Raw genomic sequence first — 23,763 nt, forward strand, 5'->3', positions numbered from 1 at the left:
CTGAGCTGACCGTCTCGTCCGGGTTGTCCCATAAGGGCACCCCGACGGGGACTTGGCCCAGGACTACAGTCGGCGGTTGTGAGCAGAGGAGGAGAGGGCACAGGGCAGGTGTGATCCCGCCAAGAGCCAGGCAGAGACCAAGACCTGTGTGAAGTGGTACAGAGACTGAGCAAGAGACTGGAAAGACTAGCGCCAGGCTGTCAGAGCTCGGGCAGGCACACGGAAGAAAGCAGGGCAGACATGGGGACCCAGGGCTGAATAAGGAGGGTAGAGCAGGGTTGGAGGCCAGAGGGGCAGGCTGATAATGGGAGCGTTCGGGCAGCTGGCAGGTGCTCTCGGTGCACTGTGTCTAGCATCGACCTCGTCATAAACAGCCCTTCTGACCGCTGTCCTTGGTTCAGTAGTGACAAGGAAGACCCGTGTCCCAGGCTCGGATCTCAGGGTCTCTCGCTGGCTTCCCTTCCTTTGATCTCTGCATCTGGTCCGTCACTACATCCCTAGCACCTCATGCCATCTGCAAAAAGGCCCTAAGCATCAGACCGTGGCTGCCCCACGCCTAGTGCCTAAGATACCTCACTTCATCTTGCCTGCCTACGCGCAAGGTAACAAGTCACCAGACCCAGAAATGAAGCAATGGGAACTCTCACTGCGCCCCCAGCCAGAGGATTGCAGGCGGCTGCAGATCAAGTTCTGCCTCCCCACCTCTGCCACTTGGTGCTTCCTGATACTTGACTGTGTGGTATTCTACCCCCGAAACCTTGAGGGCGTCTCCATTAAGAACCGGAATAAAGCCCTCGATTCCTCCCCTCTGTCCCTGTCCTGCACCTCTGGTTTCACCCCTTAGCATTTTCCTCCGTACACCCTGAGTTCCAACCCGACAGAGCCACCTGCTGCTCTCAGGACAGGCCCTGTGCCAGGGGCCTTGCTCATGGGTGGGCTTGGCTCTTGCCCACATGTCCCAGGCTCCGCAACCTTCCTGTCTGTCCAGCCGCTGTGGCAGTTCCCCGTCATCTCAGCCCAGGCTTCAGGAAGGTCTTGGAGCTCAGAGCATGCTGACTGCTCTGTGCTGTGTGTGAACATGGGTGTGTGCTGTGTGTCCCCTGAGTCCCCCAAGTCCCCCGGGAGTGCTGCCCATGGTTTAGGCAACTGGTGATGCATTCCAGTAAACCAGGGGGAGGGATAATCTTAGCTGAGTAAGAGGTGACAGGTCCACTGGGACCGAAAGGACAGGAAACCCGCTGTACAGCACTGCTTAGATCAGGAAAACTGGTAATTTTCTGACGCCAGCTGCCAGCCGGGAACTTTATATGGTTCTCATTAAGGCAAGAAGGGGAGCTAACTTGAGTGGCTAGTGCGAGGCAGGCAGTGTTGCACGGGTCGGATGACACTCTTCCCTTCGGTCATGCTCTCGCTGGCATCCTGTATCGCCCAGAATCGAACACCAGCTCCCTAGATCTGGCCCCAGGCCCTTCACGACTGACTCCTCTCCCCACTCCCTCCCTTCCTTCCTCCACTCCTCTGCTAGGGCTTCGCCCACAAATCTCAAATGTAAGTTTTTTTTCCTCTTCATCCTTAAACCTACATTGTTACGGTGACAACACCGAATACATGGCCTTTGTGTGGTTCTTTATACTTTGTCAAACACATTCCTGTGATGTTTCAGCCATACCATTTCACATGCCTTTTTCTTTTTTCTTTTCTCTCTCTCTCTCTTTTTTTTTTTAGATATATTTATTTGAAAGGCAGAATTACAGAGAAGGAGAGAGAGAGAGAGAGCGAGAGAGAGGGAGGGAGAGGGAGGTCTTCATCTGCTGGTTCACCCCCCAAATGCCTGCAGCAGCTGGAGCTGAGCCAATCCAAAGCCAGGAGCCAGGAGCTTCTTCCTGGTCTCCCACGTGGGTGCAGGGGCCCAAGCACTTGGGCCATCTTCCGCTGCTTTTCCAGGCACATTAGCAGGGAGCTAGATTGGAAGTGAAGCAGCCGGGACCTATATGGGATGCTGGCGCTACAGGCGGCCAACCTCTTTTCTTTTCGTTTTTTTTTTTTTTTTAAAGATGTCTTTGTTATTTGAAAGGCAGAGTTATAGAAGAAGGGAGAGTCACAGAGAAAGGTCTTCCATCTACTGGTTCACTCCCCAAATGGCCATATCCAAAGCCAGGAGCTTTTTCTGGGTCTCCCACGTGGGTACAGGGGCCCAAACACTTGGGCCGTCCTCCACTGCTTTCCCAGACCATTAGCAGGCAGCTGGTTGGGAAGTGGAGCAGCTGGGACTTAAACCGTCACGCATATGGGATGCAGGCAATATGGGTGGAGGCTTAACCTTCTGTGCCACAGCGCTAGCCTCTCACATGCCTTTTTCAAAGATCAGAATTCAGAGGGTATGGAGTGCCGAGAAAACTGGGCAGTTTATCAAATGAAGTCTTTGCCAGACATCATGGTGCCAGCCTTGGGACTAGTCTGTTCTTCCTTTTAAGCCTTACTTATGTATGTGCTGAAAAATTTCCTCCAAAATCTTCTACCAAGTGTCTGAGGTCTCTGAAGGGAAGTGGGACGCTGGTAGTTCTAATAACCACAGTGGGGAGCGTGCCTTATGTAATTTCCCATTATGCCATTTGTACCTTATCATTTTTTTGGACCAGTTTGCAGTATCTATTTAAATTAGTCATATGTATGTGTACTCTGGAGAATTGCTATTCTCATATTTTTTTCCAAAAAGCAGACTGTATTAGACAACTTGGAATATAGAGGAAGAAGAAAAATAGCTCCAAACTGAGAATAATCCTACAGTAATCCCTTGAGATTAACAGTTCAAAATGAGTTCTGGAGAAGACATCTTGCAACAACCCGCCTCTGTGACCCCCTTCTGTAGATAGGTACAAGGCACTTCAGGAGTTTCAGAAAATATGTATTATGAATAACACAATATGTGGGTATCAAAATTTTTTGCACCAGGGTTGGCGCTGTGGCATAGCAGGTGGAGCCACCACCTGCAGTGTCGGCATCCCATGTGGGTGCCGGTTCCAGTCCTGGCTGCACCACTTTTGATCCAGCTCTCTGCTGTGGCCTGGGAAAGCAGTAGATGTGCCCACGTGGGAGACCCGGAAGAAACTCCTGGCTTCAGATTGGCACAGTTCTGGCCGTTGCAGCCAACTAGGGAGTGAACCAGTGGGTGGAAGACTCTCTCTCCCCCTTCTTCCCTCCTTCCCTCCCTCTCCCCTTTTCCCCCCTCTCTCCCCTCCCCCTCCCCATCTCCCTCTGCCTCTCCTCTTTCTGTAGAACTCTGACTTTCAAATAAATAAATAAATCTTTAAAAAAATTTTTCCCCCAAAGTAAATTTACCTTTCTATTCCATTTTCCCACTGGATTTTTGAAGTATGCTTGAATTTTCAAATCTGGCTCTTTATAACAATATATAGTTCATATTGTTAGTAAAAGGATTTTTGTTTAAAAAACATTGATTTATTTGAAAGGCAGAGTTACAGAGAGAGAGGAAGAGACAGAGATCTTCTGTCTGCTGGTTTACTCCGCAGTGGCTGCAATGGCCCCGGGCTGGGCCAGGCCGAAGCTAGGAGCCTGAACTCCATCCACATGGCCGGCAGGGGTCCAAGCACTTGGGCCATCTTCCGCTGCTGTCTCAGGAGCATTAGCAGGGAGGAGCTGGACTGGAAGCCGGAACTTGAACTGTCAGTCCCTTTTGGAATGCCTGCGTAGCAAGCAGTGGCCTAAGGAACTGTGCCACAGCGCCGGCCCCAGTGGTGCTGTTTTGTAAGCTGGAGAACAGAAGAGGGGGAGCAGAAGTGGGAGATGTTCAGGAAGATGATTTCTGTGTAGCCAAGCTAAGTAGAAGCATCCCGAGGCGATGAACCCCTGACAACTGCAAACGTGGGCTTGGGCGGGACAGGGAGTCACGGGGACTGGGTCAGGATTGGATCCTGGCTCTGCTCTGCCCTTCAGTCCTTCCTTCTCCAGAGCGAGTTGTGTGATGCTCTCAAAGCTGCCGCGGGCTGAACCGGTGGAAAGTGTAGGATCGTTGTCTGAGCGGAGAGGAAGAAGCAGAGGCCCAGGTGCTGGCTCTTTTTAGACAGTGAGTGGAGCACAGCTCACATAGACAAGAAGTGTAACAGCTAAGGCTTATTATAGGAAAAGTGCGCTTCTTAAGAGAGCAGAAGCCGAGAATCAAAGCTCAGGTTGAAGCTGAGACTCGAGGCCCAGAGCGTGGAAAATGCTGTACGTTTGTAAGGGTTCGGGGCCCTTTGTGAGGCTGTGCAGTCAGTCATGTGGTCTGCAGGCCACCTGCTGTCGCCAGATCTCTATACAGCTTCTAAGCGAAGGGTCTTCAAGCTGGTGATTTCATTTTCTCAGCTTCTCCTTTAGCCCTTTTTTTGTCTCCTGCCTCAAGGTCTTGGATAAGGGAGGCAGTGTAGAGCGAAAGAGACAAACTGTGAAAGCCATGAAAGCATTCCGGAATTTGCTTTTCTCAGCTTCCCGAGTTAACCCTTGTCTGTCTCCTGCCTCAGGCCTGCCTGGAAAGTCTTGGGTTGTGGGCCTTTATATCTTCAGAGTACAGTTGGCCAGCCTGCTCCTGGCATTGGAGCTGCCGCCTGGGTTTGTGTGGGCTGTCAGTGCAGTGGGTGGCCTGACCCAGGGGCCATGGCTGGTGGTGCCCAGGTGGGCGGGCAGTGTCTCTGCCTTGTGACCCCTTTCCTGCTGCCTGCTGGGTGGGGCTGAGTGCCTTTGAAGCTCTCTTGTAATTTCTTTACTGTAAACACCGTCTCCCCGAGTTCCTGAATTATTATTTTTTTTCTCATTGCAGATCATCAATGCCGTGGTCCTGCTGATTTTACTGAGCGCGCTGGCTGACCCCGACCAGTACCACTTCTCGGGTTCTGAGCTAGGAGGCGACATCGAGTTCATGGATGATGCCAGTGAGTCCGTCAGCAGTTGCAGATCCCGTGGTATTTTCAAGGCAGGGAAGCTGGCCACCTGTCCTGCCTGTTAAATCACAAGTATTGATTTGTGTGCCCCCATGGGCCAATATAACTTTTCTTTGTTCCAAATCATATGAACAAATACGTAATGCACATGGTTTGCCTCTGTTCAGGCGCAAGAATCTAAATAAGTTCTCTCTCCCCTGCATTGTATGTTAACTTTCTATTTTGAAAAGTATTCCTTTGTTGTGGATTTTTGGGGCCTTTTGGTCTTGGAAGGGGGAGGAGTAAGTGACAAGAAGGGAGATTTAAAGGATCGTGCGTATCCCTCTGTGTATTCTCTAATGCTTCGGTAGTCCCCTTTCTTCCAGGAGGTGACCGTTTTCCGTTCTGCTTATTTGATGAATGTAGGGCCTTTTCCCAGGAAGTCGAAACATACAGAGAGGTGTGGGTGTGGGGGCCCGCTCTAAGAGCCCTGTTACCTTTTAATGATAGCAGCCGTTCCCTGTCCGAGCTGCCTAGGTCAGTGCCGCGTGCCACCACAAGCAACATCGTGTCCACTGAGTTCTCATTGGCTTTGGAGAACTTCATATGCATTCGAGCAAAAGAATGTGTGAGCAGGGAGAGGGTTTAAGGGTAGACTGGGAGTGTTTGAAAGACTTGGTGGAGTTGTGGATTTTACTCTGTGGGCTTGGGTACCTGCAGGCGTGTGTTAGGAAGATGACTTGCTGAGCGGAGGCCGTGTATGGGGGCTTGGGCATGTGAGGCCCCACAGGCCATTCTTGGATGGTTCCCTGCTGAGCAGGCTGCATAGAGAGAGGCTGGGGTTTTGAAGCCGTGACTGCTGTGTGTGTTCCAGCTTCAGTACGCGGGTGGGGAGATGGGGGAAGAAAAGGAGACTTTGAATGAAGTGTCTTAGTGCAGCGTAGTGTTAGGAGGGTATACTCCAGCCACAGAGCTCAGCTCTGGTTTTTAAAGATTTATTTGTTTTATTTGAAAGGCAGAATAACAGAAAGACAGAGATCCTTATACTCTGGTTCACTCCCCAGTTGCTTACAGCAGCCAGGGCTGGGCCAGGCAGATCCAGGAGCCAGGAGCTCCATCCTGGTCTCCTGTGTGGGTGGCAGGAATTCAAGCACTTGGGCCATCATCTGCTGCCTTCCCACGAGCATTAACGGGGAGCTGGATCGGAAGCAGAGCAGCCGGAAAACTCAGATTGGAGTTTCCATATGGGATGGCGGTGTGGTAAATGGAGGCTTAGCCCACTGAGCCATGGAGCTCAGTTTGCATCCTGGCGCTGCCATGTGTGACTTGTGCTGACCTTGACCTCTGTGTGCCCTGGTGTCTCCCTGTGAAAGACAGTCCTGGTATCCGTCTCCCCCTTTGCATCGATCATTTTGAGGAATAAGTAAGTTAATACATGAAAAGCACATACAGTGGGATCAAGAAAAGTGCCCATTGTAAGTCACTATTTTGTTAGCTGTTGTTGTTTGGAAATGTTTGCGGTGAAGTGCGAGCTGCGTAACAGCAGATTTTAAAAGGCGGTCAGATATGTGAGTCTGCAGCCAGCCGGAGGAGAGGTCCAGACGGAGACACACTTCGGAGGCTGTCAGCCTGCAAGTGGCTTTTGTGTCGGGGGAGAGCAGAGAGACGAGGGAATGAGTCCCAGGGCTGAGCCCTCGAGGAGCCCTTGTCATTAAGAGGTCAGGAGGAGGAGCCGGAGCACAGCGGGTCTGAAGGAAGGAAAGCCGGCGCATGCTTTGTATCTGTCTTCTTCCACAGCGGTGGGTTCATAGCCGTAAGAAGCCAGGGCGTGGGGCTGGCGCTGTGGCATAGCGGGTAAAGCTGCTGCCTGCAACGCTGCGGGCATCCCCTGTGGGCACTGGTTTGTGTCCTGGCTGCTCCACGTCTCATCCAGCTCCCTGCTAATGGCCTGGGAAAAGCAGTAGAAGGTGGCCCAAGTGTCCGGTCCCCTGCCGCCCGCATGGGGGATGTGGTGAAACTCCTGGCTTTGTGGCCATCTGGGGAACCCGCAGATGGAAACCTTTTCTCTCTGTCTCTCCCCCTCTCTTTGATAACTCTTTCAAAATAAAATAAATACATCTTAAAAAAAAGAAAAAGCTCAAAAGAAGTCAGGGCCTCATTATCCTGGGGTTTGGCACCTTGCCAGACAGGGACATGACTTCTGCTATAACATTTCTTATTCTCTGTAGTCTGAATAACTCCATTACGCTTATGCATTCTTCCGGGAAGGATAATGGTTCCGTGAATATTAAATTAATATCTCTTCTGCCTGCCTTCCCTTGAGTTTAAAAAACTACACATATCATGTTTGATTGACATTTAAAAATAATACTGTTTCCAGTAGCAGGATTCTTCTTCTAGGGTAGTTGACGTTAGAGAAAGAAACTTGGGGGCCGGCGCCGCGGCTCACTAGGCTAATCCTCCGCCTTGCGGCGCCGGCACACCAGATTCTAGTCCCAGTCGGGGCGCCGGATTCTGTCCCGGTTGCCCCTCTTCCAGGCCAGCTCTCTGCTGTGGCCAGGGAGTGCAGTGGAGGATGGCCCAAGTGCTTGGGCCCTACACCCCATGGGAGACCAGGATAAGTACCTGGCTCCTGCCTTCAGATAGACGCAGTGTGCTGGCTGCAGCGCGCAGGCCGCAGCGGCCATTGGAGGGTGAACCAACGGCAAAGGAAGACCTTTCTCTCTGTCTTTCTCTCACTGTCCACTCTGCCTGTCAAAAAAGAAAAAAAAGAAAAAAAAAGAAACTTGGAACGACGTGACTCTGTTGCGATGGGATAATAATACTGTGTGCCTTGTTCGAATCACCAGAGTTTTTTTGTTTTTGTTTTTGTTTTTTAAGATTATTTATTTATTTGAAAGTTACACAGAGAGGCAGAGAAAAAGAGAGAGAGAGGGATGGGTAGAGGTAGAGTCAGAGAGAGAGAGAGAGAGATCTTCCATCTGCTGATTCACTCCCCAACTGACCTCAACAGTCAGAGCCGGGAGCCAGGAGCTTCTTCCAGGTCTCCCACGTGGGTGCGGGGCCCAAGACTTGGGCCATCTTCTACTGCTTTCCCAGGCCATAGCAGAGAGCTGGATTGGAAGTGGAGCAGCTGGGACTCGAACCAGCACCCATATGAGATAATGGCATTGCAGCTGGCAGCTTTACCCACCATGCCACAGCGCCAGCCCCTGCCAGAGTTTAAGCCAGGTGATGACTGTCTCACAGCAGAGAGGCTTCACGTAGCTGGCTTCAAAGACTTGCTGGTGCTTATGACCTTGAACTAGTGCTTGTTCAGTGATGTCCTGTGTATCACTCCAGTGCGGTTGAGCTTTCTCTCCTCTCCCCTGTGTCAGAAGGGATTGAACGAATGGTCTGTAATTCCTGGAGACTGAAGATGGTCTGCAAGACTGGATATTCACTGGAGTGAACTTTTTTTTCTTTTAAGATTTATTTGTATGGGGACTGGCGCCCATATGTTAGACCACAGTGCTGGCCCTGTGAATTTGTTTCTAAAAAGTTTCTTTGGTCTCCCACTTCCTTCCCATGCTTTGATCTCCTTTCTTTAATAAGCTTGGAGATCAAAGGTCACTATATTTGACAAGCCCGTCCATATTTAATTCATATATGGTTAGAATTAGTCCTTGAGATGGGTATAATCAGTGTGTTTTTTTTTTAATTGTGCTTGAAAATCTCTTAAAGATCTTACTTATCTGAAAGACAGAGCCACAGAGGGGCAAAGGCAGAGACAGAGAGGTCTTCTACCTGCTGTTTCACTCATCACGTGGCTGCAACAGCCGGAGCTGGGCCAGTCCGAAGTCAGGAGCCAGGAGCCTCTGCTATGTCTATCCTGTGGGTGCAAGGGCCACAGCACTGGCCCTGTGCTTGGAAATTTTAAAAGTTAATATCGTGGTTTTATGTTGATATGTTTTTGGAATGCTGGTGTTGTCTGAAGATTTATTCAGGAAGACAGGGCACGCATGTGTCTCATTTGTCTGTGTGATCAGTTTTCTGAAATGATCTGAAGAGGAAAGCCAGATTCTGGCCTACAGCCAAAAGGGGAATATAGAGGACTCCACTAGGATACTGAAAGGAAGTATAGAAATTTCTCTTTATTTTAAACATAGGCTTTTAACTCTTCTGTTTATATGTACATATGAAATTTAGGAATATTAGTAATGCATGCTTGTAACTTAAGGGATTTTTGTCATTTATAAAAGACAGTGAGTATACTAGGACAGAATGAGGAACTGCCATAGATTGTAGGGGGCTGCACTAAATTCTGAAAGAGAAGAGGGTTGTTGATGGGGAGCAGGTGAAATTTAATAAGGTCTGTAGTTTAGTTGATAGCAGCATACCAATGTCACTTTCCTGAGTCTTAATAATTATAACAGTGCAGATAGATTGTTAAGAAGAAGCAGAAAAAGGAGAAGGATATGGATGAACTGTACTCTGTTTGCAGCTCTGCTGTACGTCCAAAATGACCTTGAAATAAGAAGTTCAAGGAAAAATATTTTAGTCTCTGACTTTGAAGATAGAAAGGTAATAATGCTCGGAAAGCACTTCTGAGTGTGTGTGATGTGTTGTGCATCTGTAACATCGACCTCAGGAATTTTGCAATGTGGTTTGGCCATGAACTGTAATAGTGCTGTGCATACCACCTGAGCAGCAGGTGACCCAAATTACATGTCTGATTAACTTTGCAGATTTGTCTCTCTAGTCAGACTCGCTTCCTTTCATTCGTGGGCTAGGGATACCTGGCCTAGGGAAGGGCATGGCCAGAGAAGTAACCAAGAATCAATAATTACTGGTATAGATGGGAATCTCATTTAGGATAAAGATTCTGCTATGTTTATTGGAGAAAAGACAGTCTGTTCAGTACATTTTTCTGGGTGAAATCAATAAGACAAAGATCAGGTGCCTTACAAAAGCAGATCTCCATAAGAGAAATGCAGGTTACAGCCACAGCCTTAGATTACTGAACAGCTTCAAAGTGGCCGTCATTAACACGCCTAACAGTACCACCTGCTAGTATGGATGTGGAGCAACTGGAATTCTCAGATTGTTGCCGGGAGAGTATATTGTACAGCCGCGTTGAGAAAACTACAGCTGAGCACGCGTCAACCTTGGAACTTAGTAGTTCTACTCCTAGATATGCTGCCTTCAGGAATTGGGGTGTAAGTCCATCATAAGCCCTGTGTAAAAGTGGTCATAGTGGCTTTATTCATCATAGCTCCAAACTGGAGGCATCTGATTTCCACCAGTTTTAGAATGGACAGAATCAGAGCCAAGGAGATAAAGTAGGTGATGGGAATTCACTATACCATTGCGTACATATTTATGTCCTTCTGGGTTTTGAATGTTTTGATAGTAAAAACTTAGAAATAGGGGAAAATAGAGTTGTCTTCCTGGGCTGTTGGCACCATGGAGCAAAGCTTTTCTTGCTCTGGTGTCTGAAGGTGCCTGGCAGGCTGCCTGCTTGCTCTCTGTTCACCTGGGTCCCCACAGTCTTGAGAAAACAGAACAGCAGAGCAAGCTGAGCCACTAGAACCATCCTGCTCCTTTCTTTCATCCATCCACTCTTCCATCTGTTTGTCTTTTGAATTAGATCTAATTAAAAGGATGGCATAGTCTGTGCCTTGACTATTTTTTAAAGGTTAATTCTATGAATATTCATTTTTTTAAAAGATTTATTTATTTATTTACTTGAAAGTCAGCATTAGAGAGGGGGAGAGAGAGAGAGTGAGATCTTCCCTTCACTGGCTTATTCCCCAAATGGTCACAACAGCTAGGGCTGAGCCAGGCCAAAGCCAAGAACCAGGAACTTCATCCGAGTCTCCCACATGGGTGCTGCCGTCCTCCGCTGCTTTCCCAGGCACATTAGCAGGGAGCTGGATCGGAAGTGAAGCATCTGGGACTCAAACCAGCACCCATAAGGCATGCCAGCGTTGCAGATGGCGGCTTAACCTGCTGCGCCACAGCGCTGGCTCCCTGAATATTTGGAGTTCATCATCTCTACAGAGATTAAATAGTGAAGAGGCACCAAAAAGTCTTTATAAAATATGCTAAGTGATGGTGCTGTGAGCACACGTGTCTTACTTTATTGGAAAAGAGTGCGTCGGCCCCTTCCTGGTTGCCTGTCAATTCCTCTGCTCAAGCACAGCCCGCCTCCTGAGTTACCAGCCTTGGCTTTCCTTTATACACTCGCCACACATGCTTGTGTCCGTGAGTGCCCTGTTGTGTTTAATTTCCATGTGCTCCCCCCCCCCCCCCGTGAGACTCTGGTCTGAAGCTATGATCTCAAATAATCGGACAATAGCAGTGCACTACATCACCCTTGGCAATGCACAAAAACCCCCTAGCATGATTGCTCAAGCTTAAAAGTAGAAAGGTTGCACCTGGGTTACCTGGGCTAATAATAAAGTTGTGATTTGTCTGTGTCTTACATTAATGTCAAGTCCTAATTGCTAATTGTAATATTGTAACTGGTATTGTCAAGATTATGATAAATATTAATTTCACTTAGGTTTTAGGTTATGTTGACCCCAGTAACCATATACTCTCTTTTGATTTTAGCAACTGTGTATAGCAACCGTGCATAGCAACCATGTATTCCCCCCTTCCCGGTTTTGCGGTTTTTGCCTTTATAAACCCTAACCTTTGGTTATTCGGGGCTGCTCTGCTCATGATGATCAGACAGCCCCAGCATGCTGGATGATCAATAAAACTTCCCCATGCTGTTTGCATAAGAAAAAAAAATTTCCATGTGCTTAATTAGTGGCTTCATAAAGTCTGCATTCACTCGTGATTTGGGTTTTTCACTTTTGCTGTGTGTTACAGAAAAGTACTCAGACACTTATTGAAGATCGTAAGGAGGGCTGATCCAAGGAGGACTAGGGTGGTGGGGCAGTGGGGTGGGGCTTGAGGCCCCTCCCTCTGGGGGGTAGGTGGAGATTTACCCCAGTCAGTGGGTGGGGATAAGTGGGTGGAGACTACTGAGAAGCAATATGGAGGCAGGGGCACTGTTGCTGAAGGCAGGCCCTGGTGATAAGGTGGAGGGGATGGTGAGAATTTGGTCAGTTACTGAGGTGATCAGATGTCAAAGGTGAGGATTTTCAATCCACTGATCTGTGCTAAGTGAACCAAGGCCTGGGCCCAAGGTGTGGCCTGCCTCGCTTGGCCAGGGTTAGAAAGTCTCCATCTAACTAACTGGGTGCTTCCCGCACTGGCCCAGTTGCCCGGCAATCTGGGAAACTCAGGTTTTAGCCTCAGCCTGTGCCAAGGAGGAGGACACTGGAAGGAGGGGGAGGCGGGCGGTGCTGATTCGCCTGTCCCATGAGTGTGTGTCTGTGTGGCAAGGCAAACCCTGGCCTGCTTTTGCAGAATTCGCTGGCTGTTCTTGTTAGTGTATGTTTTGTGCTTTAGCACCGGCTTGCTCAGTTCCCAGGAAATCGTGTTGTGTATTTGTGTATTGTTATTACACTTACTGATTTATCTAGGGAGGAGTCACATATTTCCTCCTGGATTTTGTCTACTACTTATATCTTTTGTTTAATAGCTTTAATGAGGATAAAGGTTACATACATGAAACTTAGTGTCTTTAAAGGTATGGTCCTGTCATTTTCAGTAAACTTGCAACATTGTGCAACTTAAAAATACCTAGTTACAATATATGCCTTTCTAGTTATTAAAATCTTCTTTAGTGACTGTCAGTGGGGTTTCTAAAAGTTTTCCATAACAATCATGTGTTTTTTAAATTCAATTTGTTTTATTCTTTTGAGGTCTAGTCTTATACAGCCCTGGCTCTCCAGTGAACATTATCACAAATGTAAATTCTGCTTATTGGTTTTATGAAGAACTTTAATGGGAGTCAAGTATTTCATTTTTAAATCCTCCAATAGAATAATGAGGCTGGCAGGAGCTAATTTCCCTTCTTGGGAGAGTTGAGATGTTTTCTGAAGTTGATGTTCAAAAAACCATGATTTCATGGGTCCTTCCTGGCCTCTCGTAGGCCCTATGATGGGGATGAACCCTGAAGCAGCGTCATGTTAAGTGAAAGAAGCCAGGCACAAAGGGCCACACACTGCGATTCCATGGATGTGAAATGTCCAGAAGAGGCAAATCCACAGAGGCAGAAAGTGGATTTGTGGTCGCCAGGGGCTGGAGGAAGCAGGGATGGGAAATGAGTGTGGATGGATATTTGGGTTCTTGTTGGAAGGATGATTAATGAGTGGTGGTTGCACAACTTTGCAAACATGCTTTAAAAAAAAAAAAAACCCATTGAATTGTATACTAAAACACTGCATTTTATGGTATGTAAAATATATCTAAATAAAAATTGCAAAGAACAAAAGACCCAACACAAATACCACGTCCTCAGATAAATTCTTCCTCCTGGCTCCAAGTTACACGGTCCCATCTGACCTCCCCTTGCCTTGTCTGTTATCTCCGGCTGAGCCTGTCTTCCTGGAAATGCTAAGCTCCTTGAGAACACACTGTCCTGATGATCTGCAGCCCCACTCCCAGTGGTTATCCAGGGTACACACCCATTGAAAATTCATGAAATAAATTGAAGCGTAAGGTTAGAAAAAGTAGCAAGTTAAGGAAAACAACCCCTCCTGTTTGAATTTTATTCTTCCTGTAAAAAGGTATAAATAATCAATGCACACATGAAAAAGCTGTGTTGGGGTCTTCCTTCTCTCTCAGAAGAACACAGTTGTCTTGTTTCTTATGCTTCCTGAAGCTCTCAGTCTGAGAATGGGGACCCTGCAGGAGGCACTTGACCTGAGAGGTTTCAGGGCTTTGTATTTTGCACTGTTGTGAACTCAGCTGGAAATAGCTCTCTAGACTTAATGGTGGCAATATCTACCCTGGTTTGCATGTACTGAAGTGCCAGGCTAGACAAGTAAGATATGGGAACATACATTAGCTAGTTAGCAAGCTAGCTACACTTTTTTTTTTTTTTAAGATTTATTTATTTATCTGAAAGGCAGAGTTATGGAGAGGCAGAGGAAGAGGCAGAGAGAGAGAGGTCTTCCTGGAGAGAGAGGTCTGCCTGGAGCTGGGCTGATCTGAAGCCAGGAACCAGGAGCTTCTTCTGGGTCTCCCACTTGGGTGCAGGGGCCCAAGGACTTGGGCCATCTTCTACTGCTTTTCCAGGCCACAGCAGAGAGCTGGATCGGAAGAGGAGCAGCCAGGACTTGAACTGGCACCCAAATGGGATGCTGGCACTGCATGTGGCAGCTTTACCTGTTATGCCGCAGCCCCAGCCCCCTTGTTTTGGGAGTTACATGGAGCTAGTTCTTACTCGTGTTATGGGAGGGACCAACAGTAGCTGGTAAGTCAGAAATCTAGCTATATCTTTTTTTTTTTTTAAGATTTTCTTTTATTTATTTATTTGAGAGGTAGAGGTATAGACAGTGAGAGGAAGAGACAGAGAGAGAGGTCTTCCTTCTGTTGGTTCACTCCCCAGTGGCTGCAATGGCCGGAGCTGTGCCGATCCGAAGCCAGGAGCCAGGTGCTTCTTCCCCATCTCCCATGCTGGTGCAGGGGCCCAAGCACTTGGGCCATCTTCTACTGCTTTCCCAGGCCATAGCAGAGAGCTGGATTGGAAGTAGAGCAGCCGGGACTAGAACCAGTGCCCATATGGGATGCCGCAACTATAGGCAGAGGATTAACCTACTGTGCCATGGCGCCGGCCCCTAGCTATATCTTTTTAATGGGAAGGAAACACATGCAAGAAATAAGAGAAAGTCGACAGAAATAGATTATGTGAACAAAAGCATTTCAGGTCACTTCTGTGTGCCTATTCTATTTCAATGACTGCGTATCAGGACACATTTTCCAATTATGCCTTTTCTGACTTGTGGTGGAGCTTTACTTGGGATCTTTTTCAGGTTACAACTGCATTATTAGGGCAGGATTGTAATCTAGGAAACAATGAGGTGTCAGTGTTTCTGTTGTTGGGTTGGGGAGCTACTGTGCACAGCATAACAAAGAAGGATGTTCCTGTCACTGGCCAGACTGTTAGTGATTACCAGATCCCCATGTTGCTGTTAGGACCATTTCCTCATTTGCCTTTGACTTGTGCAGAATCAATTTTCATTCCTCAGAGTAACTCTCTTTCAAGATTTATTTGGATATTTGAAAGGCAGAGTTATAGGGAGGGAAGGAGAGACAGTGAGAGACAGATCTCCCGTCTGCTGGTTCACTCCACAAATGGCCACAACAGCCAGGGCTGAATTAGATTGAAGCCAAGAGCCTGGGGACTCCATCTGGGTCTCCCACATGCATGTCAGAGGCCCAAGCACTTGGGACGTCGTTTGCTGCCTTCCCAGGTGCATTAATAGGGAGCTGGATGGGAAGTGAAGCAGCCAGGATTTGAACTGGCCACATATGAGATGCACTGCTGCACCACCAAACTGCTGCCCCATGAGCAGCTGTATTCTCTGTGGTGACTACACACTGATTCAGAGCGAGCAGACGTTCTCAATTGCTAGGAGATAGAATGTCCCCTGGCCCATTTTGTGTAACTGCTCTGGGTATTTATTTGCTGTATTGGGCAGTTCTCACCTACGTGTTGAGGTTGTAGGGGTCAGCAAGATCTAGAAGTCCATCAGGGAGGTTACTCCAGCAGAAGTTACACAGACAGCACACAGCTAACAAGCACAGCAAGACAGTGGTGATCCGTGTGTGCCGTAAGGAAAATAGCACTGTAACCTGGTAGGGGTGGTGGTGGGGGGGTGCCTACGGGAACCCTAAGAGCATCAGCGCCTGTCTGTGACACTGGAGCTGAAACGTGAATGACTGGGAAGGGGAGCTGGTCGTGTGAAAATAGGCGTTTCCTTTGGTGAGTGAGAAGCTGCAAGTACAAGGCCCTGGGTGGTGTGATCCTGCTGTGTTCAGTGAACCCAGTGGTGGTGTAGCAGAGACAAGACACCAAGGCCCTTTAACTGCAAGTAGTCTTTTATCGTGCTGTCATAAGGCCCAGGTGGAGTTTCTTACCCAAAAGCCTGAGCCCAGAACAAAAAGAGTTATTTCCTTGTATATGGTTTTAGCCTCTCTGTCTCCCTTGTGTGGCTACATGCATGCATTTGATTGGCTATTCTAATGTTACATGGCCCAGGCAGGAATTGTTGCAATACTGTGCATGGGTAAGTAGTTACCGATGATGATTTTTCCACACACATACTGAGCTGTGTGCTGTCTGGCAAGGGTTAACACTATTGCTCTGTAGGAACAAGCAGAGCCTGAAATGGTTACATAGAAGCAGATAGTAGCTACAGTTGGAGCCTTCACAGGCAAGCAGATAAAAACCACATTTCCTTCCCAGAACAGATTCCAACCTTTTTCTTCTGACCTTGCGAAGGCTTCTACCAAAACTTTAATCATGTCAGTTAGAAACAAGTTTAATGAGAAGACAGGGGCCTCATCTGCAGCGTGGGAGGTTATCACAGTGAACAAGGGCGTCTAGGATGAGGTAGGGTGAGAATAAACAGTAAGAAACAGATTCCATTTTCAATGAGTTAGGAAGTGATGAGAGGGCTGGCGCCGTGGCGCAGTAGGTTAATCCTCCGCCCGTGGCGCTGGCATTCTGTATGGGCTCCAGTTCTAGTCCCGGCTGCTCCTCTTCTAGTCTAGCTCTTTGCTGTGGCCTGGGAAAGCAGTAGAAGATGGCCCAAATCCTTGGGTCCCTGCACCCATGTGGGAAACCAGGAAGAAGCTCCTGGCTTCTGGCTTCAGATCGGCGCAGCTCCGGCTGTTGCAGCCATTTGGGGAGTGAACCAGTGGATGGAAGACCTCTCTCTCTCTGTCTCTCCCTCTCACTGTCTGTAACTCTAACTCTCAAATAAAATAAATAAAATCTTTAAAAATAAAAAAAGGGAAATGATGAGAAAGTTTTCATTAGAGCTGTGAGGCACACGTGAGTTTACATGCCTGTCTATAGAAGAGTACCCAATCTGTTGTTTAGATAATTCAGTGGCCCAGAAGACCAAATTTGTAAAAATACAAAAATCTGTATCCAAGACCCATTTTCTGTTTTTGAAATAATCTCATCTGTGGTCATTTACGTGATTCTTTGGACACTTCACCTCAGTTAGCCATCATCTTCTCAAAATCCCAAGGAACTGTGGGGTTTACTCAGTAGAGGGTTTTTTTATTCCTCACTGGTGTATATACAGAATGGCTTAGCGTCAGCAGAGCTTCATAAACAGGTGCAGCCCTGAGCTTCAGCTTGGCTTTGCTCTTCTGTGAGTGGCCTTCAGGGCTGTGGCGCATCATTCAGTGGCATCCTGGCAAGGTTGGCCTGAGCCCAGCCCTGGGAGGCCTCTCCTCAGAGGTGGCAGGGTGGGCCACCAGGGCCTGGCTGCTGGAAGCTAGCACGCATGGTTACGATGAGGATGAAGAGGGCTGAATACAGTGCCACCTGGCTGACAGCCGCTGCTGAATGAGCTGGTGCAGTAGCTGCCGGAGAGACCACTGAGCAGCCACAGCAAAGAGCAGCAGGTGCAGGTCCTGGTTTACAGGGAACGGCTGTGGTCTCCAGAACCCAGCTCTGTTAACACCATGCAGTATGTTGCAGATGGTGGGCTGCTGGACGAGAATCCTGGTCACAGAGACGCCTGTTAGAAAACACACTGATGGTCCCACGTAGAACGTGGGAAATGAAGGTGTCTGTAAACCTGACTCCCGACAGACCATGCTCTGAAAGCAGAGAACACGGTAGAGAGTGTGACACTAAGACTGCCATCTCCGAAACTGTCATCTCGTTTCTCCCCTCCTGATAGCAAACTATTTGCCGAGCTAAGCCACAGACTAAGTGATTTATAATCCTCATGTATTACCATTAGTCCATTTTACAGGGAAGAAGACAGCACATAAGCTAATGAATAAAAGGAACAATTTGACAAAATGAAAGAAAAAAACCCCATTAAATAGTGTCTGCTACTAATTTTTGTGTTTTTTAAACCTTTGACAGATATGTGCATTGCTATCGCAATTTCTCTTCTCATGATCCTGATATGTGCAATGGCCACTTACGGTGCATACAAGGTAAGCAGCTTGCAGTAAGGTGCTGGCCTTTAATTCAGTGCCTTACGTGTATAATTCATCCAACTCTGAAATACAGGGTGCTTCACAAAGTTCATGGAAAAGTGGTATTAAAAGGTAAGTTTATCAGCACTCTGGCCTCAGAATCAGCCCTTAAGGCATTCAGATCTGGCTGAAGAGCCCATGAGAGTATTTTAGGCATGGAAAGCCAAGACACTCTGGCAAAAAACAAAACAAAAAAACAAAAAACAAAACCCTAAATAAAAGATCTCTGTGAGTGAGATCCCAGTGGAAAGAACGGGCCATCAAAGAAGGAGGTACCTCGCGCTGAAGGGAGAAGAGAACTTCCACTTTGACTATGACCCTGTCTAAATAAGATCGAAGTCGGCAAACTCAAAAGGCTTCCATAGCCTTGGCAACTCATGACTAGAGCCTAGGAGATTACTGACGCCATAAAGAAGAGTGTCAATTTGTTAAGTCAACAACAGGAGTCACTGTGCACTTACTCCTCATGTAGGATCTCTGTCCTTAATGTGTTGTACAATGTGAATTAATGCTATAACTAGTACTCAAACAGTACTTTACACTTTGTGTTTCTGTGTGGGTGCAAACTGTTGAAATCTTTACTTAATATATGCTAAACTGATCTTCTGTATATAAAGAGAATTGAAAATGAATCTTGATGTGAATGGAATGGGAGAGGGAGTGGGAGATGGGAGGGTTGCGGATGGAAGGGAAGTTATGGGGGGAAAAACCACTGTAATCCATATTCTGTACTTTGGAAATTTATATTTGTTCAATAAAAGTTAAAAACAAAACAAAAAAACAATAGTAAAAATAAAGTTTGAAGTTTGTGCTCTAAAATTTCACTTTATTATATTGAAATACACTGTACTCACCAGAAAAAAAAAAGAGGTAAGTTTATTTTCATGCAAAAAGTTTTGTTTTAGTTTCTTCCTATTTGAAAGAGAAAGAGTGACACAGATCTTTTATCTGCCGCCTCACTCTCCAAATGCCTGCAGCAGCTAAGGCTGGATCAGGTTGAAGTCAGGAGCCCGGAACTCAGTCCTGGTCTTCCTAGGTGGGTGGCGGAGACCCTAGTATTTGGGCCAACATCTGCTTCCCAGGGTACACCTTAGCAGGAACCTGGCAAGAATGCAGACATTCCACTATGGATGGGATGTGGGTGTTCCAAGTGGCACCTTCACCACTGTGTGAAGCAACCACCTGGGAGCAAAAGATTCGTGAATTCCACACATCCTTTCTTCATGATAACACATTTCCGTGAACTTTTTGAAGACCCTTCATAAGTAAGAAGGAATTGTTTTGAGTTTTCTGTGGGAATCTTGGCACTAGGAAAACCAGTAACCCCAGTGTGATAGTCGCAGAGGTACTCCTCGGGCCTGGCTTGGTAGCTGCTTCCGCATGGCCTCTCGATGGCCATCCTGACCTGGTGTCAGGAATTTCAGTTCCTCCATTTCCCTTCAGATTCATGAACGAGTTCTTTGAAGTTAGCAAAATTATGTTTTGTAACATTGGCATATTAATGTTCTCTCTTCTCTTCCCTGTAGCAACACGCTGCCTGGCTCATCCCGTTCTTCTGTTACCAGATCTTCGATTTTGCCCTGAACACCTTGGTTGCAGTCACTGTGCTTGTCTATCCCAACTCCATTCAGGAATACATACGGCAGCTGGTACGTGGCCCGCCCAGCTACATTCCTCGTGGGGGGAAGCTGAGACAGGCCGGGGTGTGGAACTGGTAGAGCTAGACATACCTGCACTGTTGTTTGTGGGTGTTTGATTTGCATCTGTGTTATGACCAGAGATTTTTAAATATCTTTTAAAAATATTTATTTTATTTGAAAGGCAGAGTTACAGAGAGGGAGGGAGAGAGATCTTCCATCCTCTGGTTCACTCCCCAAATGGCCACAAAGGCCAGGGCTGGGCCAGGCTGAAGCCAGAAGCCAGGAGCTTCTTTGAGGTTTCGCATGTGGGTGCAGGAGCCCAAGCACTTGGGTCAACCTCTGCTGCTTTCCCAGGGGCATTAACAAGGAGCTGGATTGAAAGCAGAACAGCTAGGACTTGAACTGGCATCCATATAATATGCTGGCTTGGCAGGTGGCGGCTTAACCCAATACACCACAATGCCAGCCCCTAAATATTATCTTAAAGATAAGACTTTTGTTTTTTCAGAATACTTTTTAGGAAATCATAATCTTCTTTAGCCCAAGAGAGGTAAATTGGTGGCAGCACTGGTGGTGTTGGGTCTACCAGCCTACATTATACTCCGGTTACTAGTTACTTGTTTATTTTTATTTTTTTAAAGATTTATTTATTTGTTTGAAAGTCAAAGTTATATTCAGAGAGGAGAGGCAAAGAAAGAGAGAGGAGAGATATCTTTCATCCACTGGTTCATTCCCCAAATGGCCGCAACGGCTGGAGCTGCGCTGATCTGAAGCTGGGAACCAGGAGCTACTTCCAGGTCTCCCACTTGGGTGCAGGGGCCCAAGGACTTGGGCCATCTTCTACTGCTTTCCCAGGCCATAGCAGAGAGCTGGATCGGAAGTGGAGCAGCCGGGTCTCAAACTGGCACCCATGTGGGATGCTGGCACTGCAAGCGGCAGCTTTACCTGTTATACCACAGCGCCGGCCCCAGCCCTCTATTTCTTTTTTAAAAGATTTATTTACTCACTTGAGAAGCAGAGTACAGACAGAGAGGTCTTCCATCCACTAGTTCACTCCCAAATTGGTTGTAACAGCTGGATCTGAAGCCAGGAGATTTCTTCCAGTCTCCCACGTGGGTGCAGGGGCCTAGGCACCTGGGCCATTTTCCACTGCTTTATTTTGTAAAGTTCAATTTGCTCAGTTACCAGCAAAGGATAGGTTCTTATATCTGCTGTTTTATGGGAGAATTAGAACTCTTGTTTGTTTGACTGTAGAAAGTCTCTCTCGCCCAAGCATCATTTTGGAGTTTTTTATTAAATGTTTTTGTGACCTAATGAGCCAGTGTTGGTGGCTGGGTATTTAAGAAGCTTATAACAACTATGAGGTTGGAATAATTCTGTGCCCTCACATTTTTAATCTTTGTAGGTTGTTTTTTCTTTGTTTTTTTAAAATTTTTATTTGGAAGACAAAGAATGTTCCCATCCCCTGTCTCACTCTCCAAATGCCTGGCATGGCACAGACTGGGCTGGGCAGGACCACAGATGGGACCCAGGATTATAACCCAGGTCTCCCACCTGGGTGGCAGCACCCCAGTTACTTGAACCCTCACTGCTGCCTCCTGGGGTCTGCATGAGCAGTAAGCTGGAGTTGGATAGAGCCAGGTATCAAACCAGGTATTCTGATATAGGATATGGGCATCTCTCTCTCTTTCTCTCTCTCTTTTTTTAATGCTTGTCTGTTTGTTTGTTTGTTTGAAAGGGAAAGTGACAGAGAGAGGGGGAGAAACAGAGAAGAGAGAGAGAGAGAGAGAGAGAGAGAGAGAGATCTCCCATCTACTCTTTTATTCCCTAAATGGTTGTAACAGTCAGGGCTGGTCCAGGCCAAAGCCAGGGGTGTGGAATTCTATCTGGGTCTCCCACATGGCTGGCAGGGGCCCAAGTCTTGGGCCATCTTCTATTGCCTTCCCAGGAGTGTTAGCAGGGAGCTGGATCAGTAGTGGAGCAGCTTGGACTAGAACAGCGCTCCCACATGGGATGCCTCCTTCGTAAGTAGCAGCTTAACCCACTCCAGCACAACGCTGGCCCTGGGACGTGGGCATCTTAACCACTAGGCTAAAACTTGCCCTGATCCTGTTTTTTAGATTGTGAAAGAGCCTTAAAATTTATTTTCTTCCGAATCTTAGGCCGTTTTCAGTGGAGAGAATGTTTACTCTTTGGGGTTTTATGTGAGTTTCTGTGTGCAGTTAAAGGAGCAGGGTTTTTCTGGGCTGGTGGAGATGAGCCCCGGGATTCCGTGTGACCATGGCGCCTGAAGGTGTAGTGGAAGTGAGAGCAGTGGAGGGGCTGGAGAGGTCGTCCCTGGGGCAACTGAAGTCTGTGACTTGATGACGGTCAGACCCCTCCCCGCCCCATCACAGAAATGTGACTTGGCACAAAAAAATCCGAAACACTTAAAGACTGCTCCGTGGCAGAGTCTGCATGGAGACTGGCATCTGGCCTAGTAGTGAAGACTCCTGTGTTCCATAACCGACGTACTGAGGTTTGACTCCCAGCTCTGGTTCCTGATTCCGGCGTTGGCCGTTGTGCAGCCTTTTGCAGGGAGAACCAGTGGGTGGGAGCTTGTGCACATGCACACTTGCTCTCTCTCTCCTGTCTTGAACTAATATCTACAGATCCCTGTCTCCCTCTGCCTCTCAATACAGTTTAAAAAAAAAGAATGCCATTGTAGTTGCCCTTGTGTTACTAATAGCTTTTCTTTGCTGTGGAAAACGGGTTCCGTGTTTTGGACAGAATACATTGAGAAAATGTTGGTGCGTTTCCCATATGCCAATTTTCTGTATTCTCCCTTGTTGTGTAGCCAAGTTTTTCCGCCCAAGAGGGTTTGTATGTGATGAACACGCTGAGGAGTTAATCTTTGTGTTTAAGGGCTTGTGCTTTTACTTTGTAATAATGATCTGGTGCTGAGCTCCCAAAACCATGCCAAAGTGTGGAGGCAGCGTGATTGCAACACAGCCTGTCATGTGAGCCGGTGGAGACAGGGTGGGGCGATGATGGAGCAGGCAGATGAGCCCCGGGGCAGCCCTGTGGGCGGGCCCTATGCTGCAGGGATCTGTAAGGAGCTTGAGGCCTGGCACGTGGAACACTCACCACACCACCTCCCCTTCCTTTTGTGTTCCACAGTGCCTGTCCCTCAGGGCTCGTTTGCTTTAGAGCCGTCAGTGGTACAGTTGGTTATGCGGACAGTGATGACAGCATCAGCAGAAAGAAGGAAAGAAAACCGCTATCTTCCATTTTTGTAATTGCATAATTCCAAACCAGTGACATAAGCGGCTCTTCTCCGTGTGTTCCACTTAGAGACCCCTCTGGGCAGAGAGAGCCACGTCTGCAGAGCCCGAGGGATGAATGGAAACGTCCAGGGAGCCTGCCCCCCTGTTCCTGCCTTCCGTTTGCGTGTAGTCTTGTAAAGCACACAGAACAAGTTGCGCATGTCCTGTGAGCCTAGAAACCATGTTTGCTTGTTTAAGAGAGGATCTCTGTCGAAACGATCATAACTTTCACGTTAATCCTTTTTTTTTTTTAAATTAGGACTTATTTATTTGAGAGGCAGAGTTATAAACAGGTGGGAGACAGAGATCTTCCATCCACTGGTTCACTCCCCAGATGGCTGCAACAGCCAGAGCTGGGCTGATCCGAAGCCAGGAGCCAGCTCCCACGGGAGCAATGTAGTTTCTCTTGTTCTTGTGAAAGACGCCACGTTATCATTCACCCTGTAAGATCAGTACCACCTAGGAACTTTGCAGGGCCCACTGTGTGGGATCATCTCAGAGAAGGCTTTGATGTTGCCTGTTGGCCGTTCTCAGGGGAGAGGAGATCTGAAGAGCGGGACTTGGTGGTCCCCCTGAGGAGTGGGAACCACGCTCCGAGTTGGGGGTTTTCTCTGTGCTCTTGCCTTAGCACGTGCGGCTTCTCTGTGATGTCCAAGTGCACAGCGTGGGGCGGGGAAGAGCAGCTGCCTGCCCTGTGCACTCACCAGCCCCTGCATGTCCTGGGCAAGTCCTGGCCCTCCCACGAGCCCAGGTAGACTTTGATCCTCCAAGGCAGGTTTGACCTGGCAG

General features: G+C 47.7%; 1 protein-coding gene across 1 annotated transcript in view; it reads left to right on the forward strand.

Annotated features, from left to right (window-relative positions):
- The window catches only part of LAPTM4B (lysosomal protein transmembrane 4 beta), a 71,676-nt gene that overhangs the window by 20,649 nt on the left and 27,264 nt on the right, over positions 1 to 23,763 (forward strand). The window contains exons 2-4 of the mRNA XM_008255778.4: positions 4,814 to 4,925; positions 17,914 to 17,987; positions 19,556 to 19,678. Of these exons, the coding sequence (XP_008254000.2) occupies positions 4,814 to 4,925; positions 17,914 to 17,987; positions 19,556 to 19,678 (309 nt within the window). The remainder of the gene's footprint in view (positions 1 to 4,813; positions 4,926 to 17,913; positions 17,988 to 19,555; positions 19,679 to 23,763) is intronic.

This window comes from Oryctolagus cuniculus, chromosome 6, assembly GCF_964237555.1.
Source record: "Oryctolagus cuniculus chromosome 6, mOryCun1.1, whole genome shotgun sequence".
Classification (NCBI taxonomy): Eukaryota; Metazoa; Chordata; class Mammalia; order Lagomorpha; family Leporidae; genus Oryctolagus; species Oryctolagus cuniculus.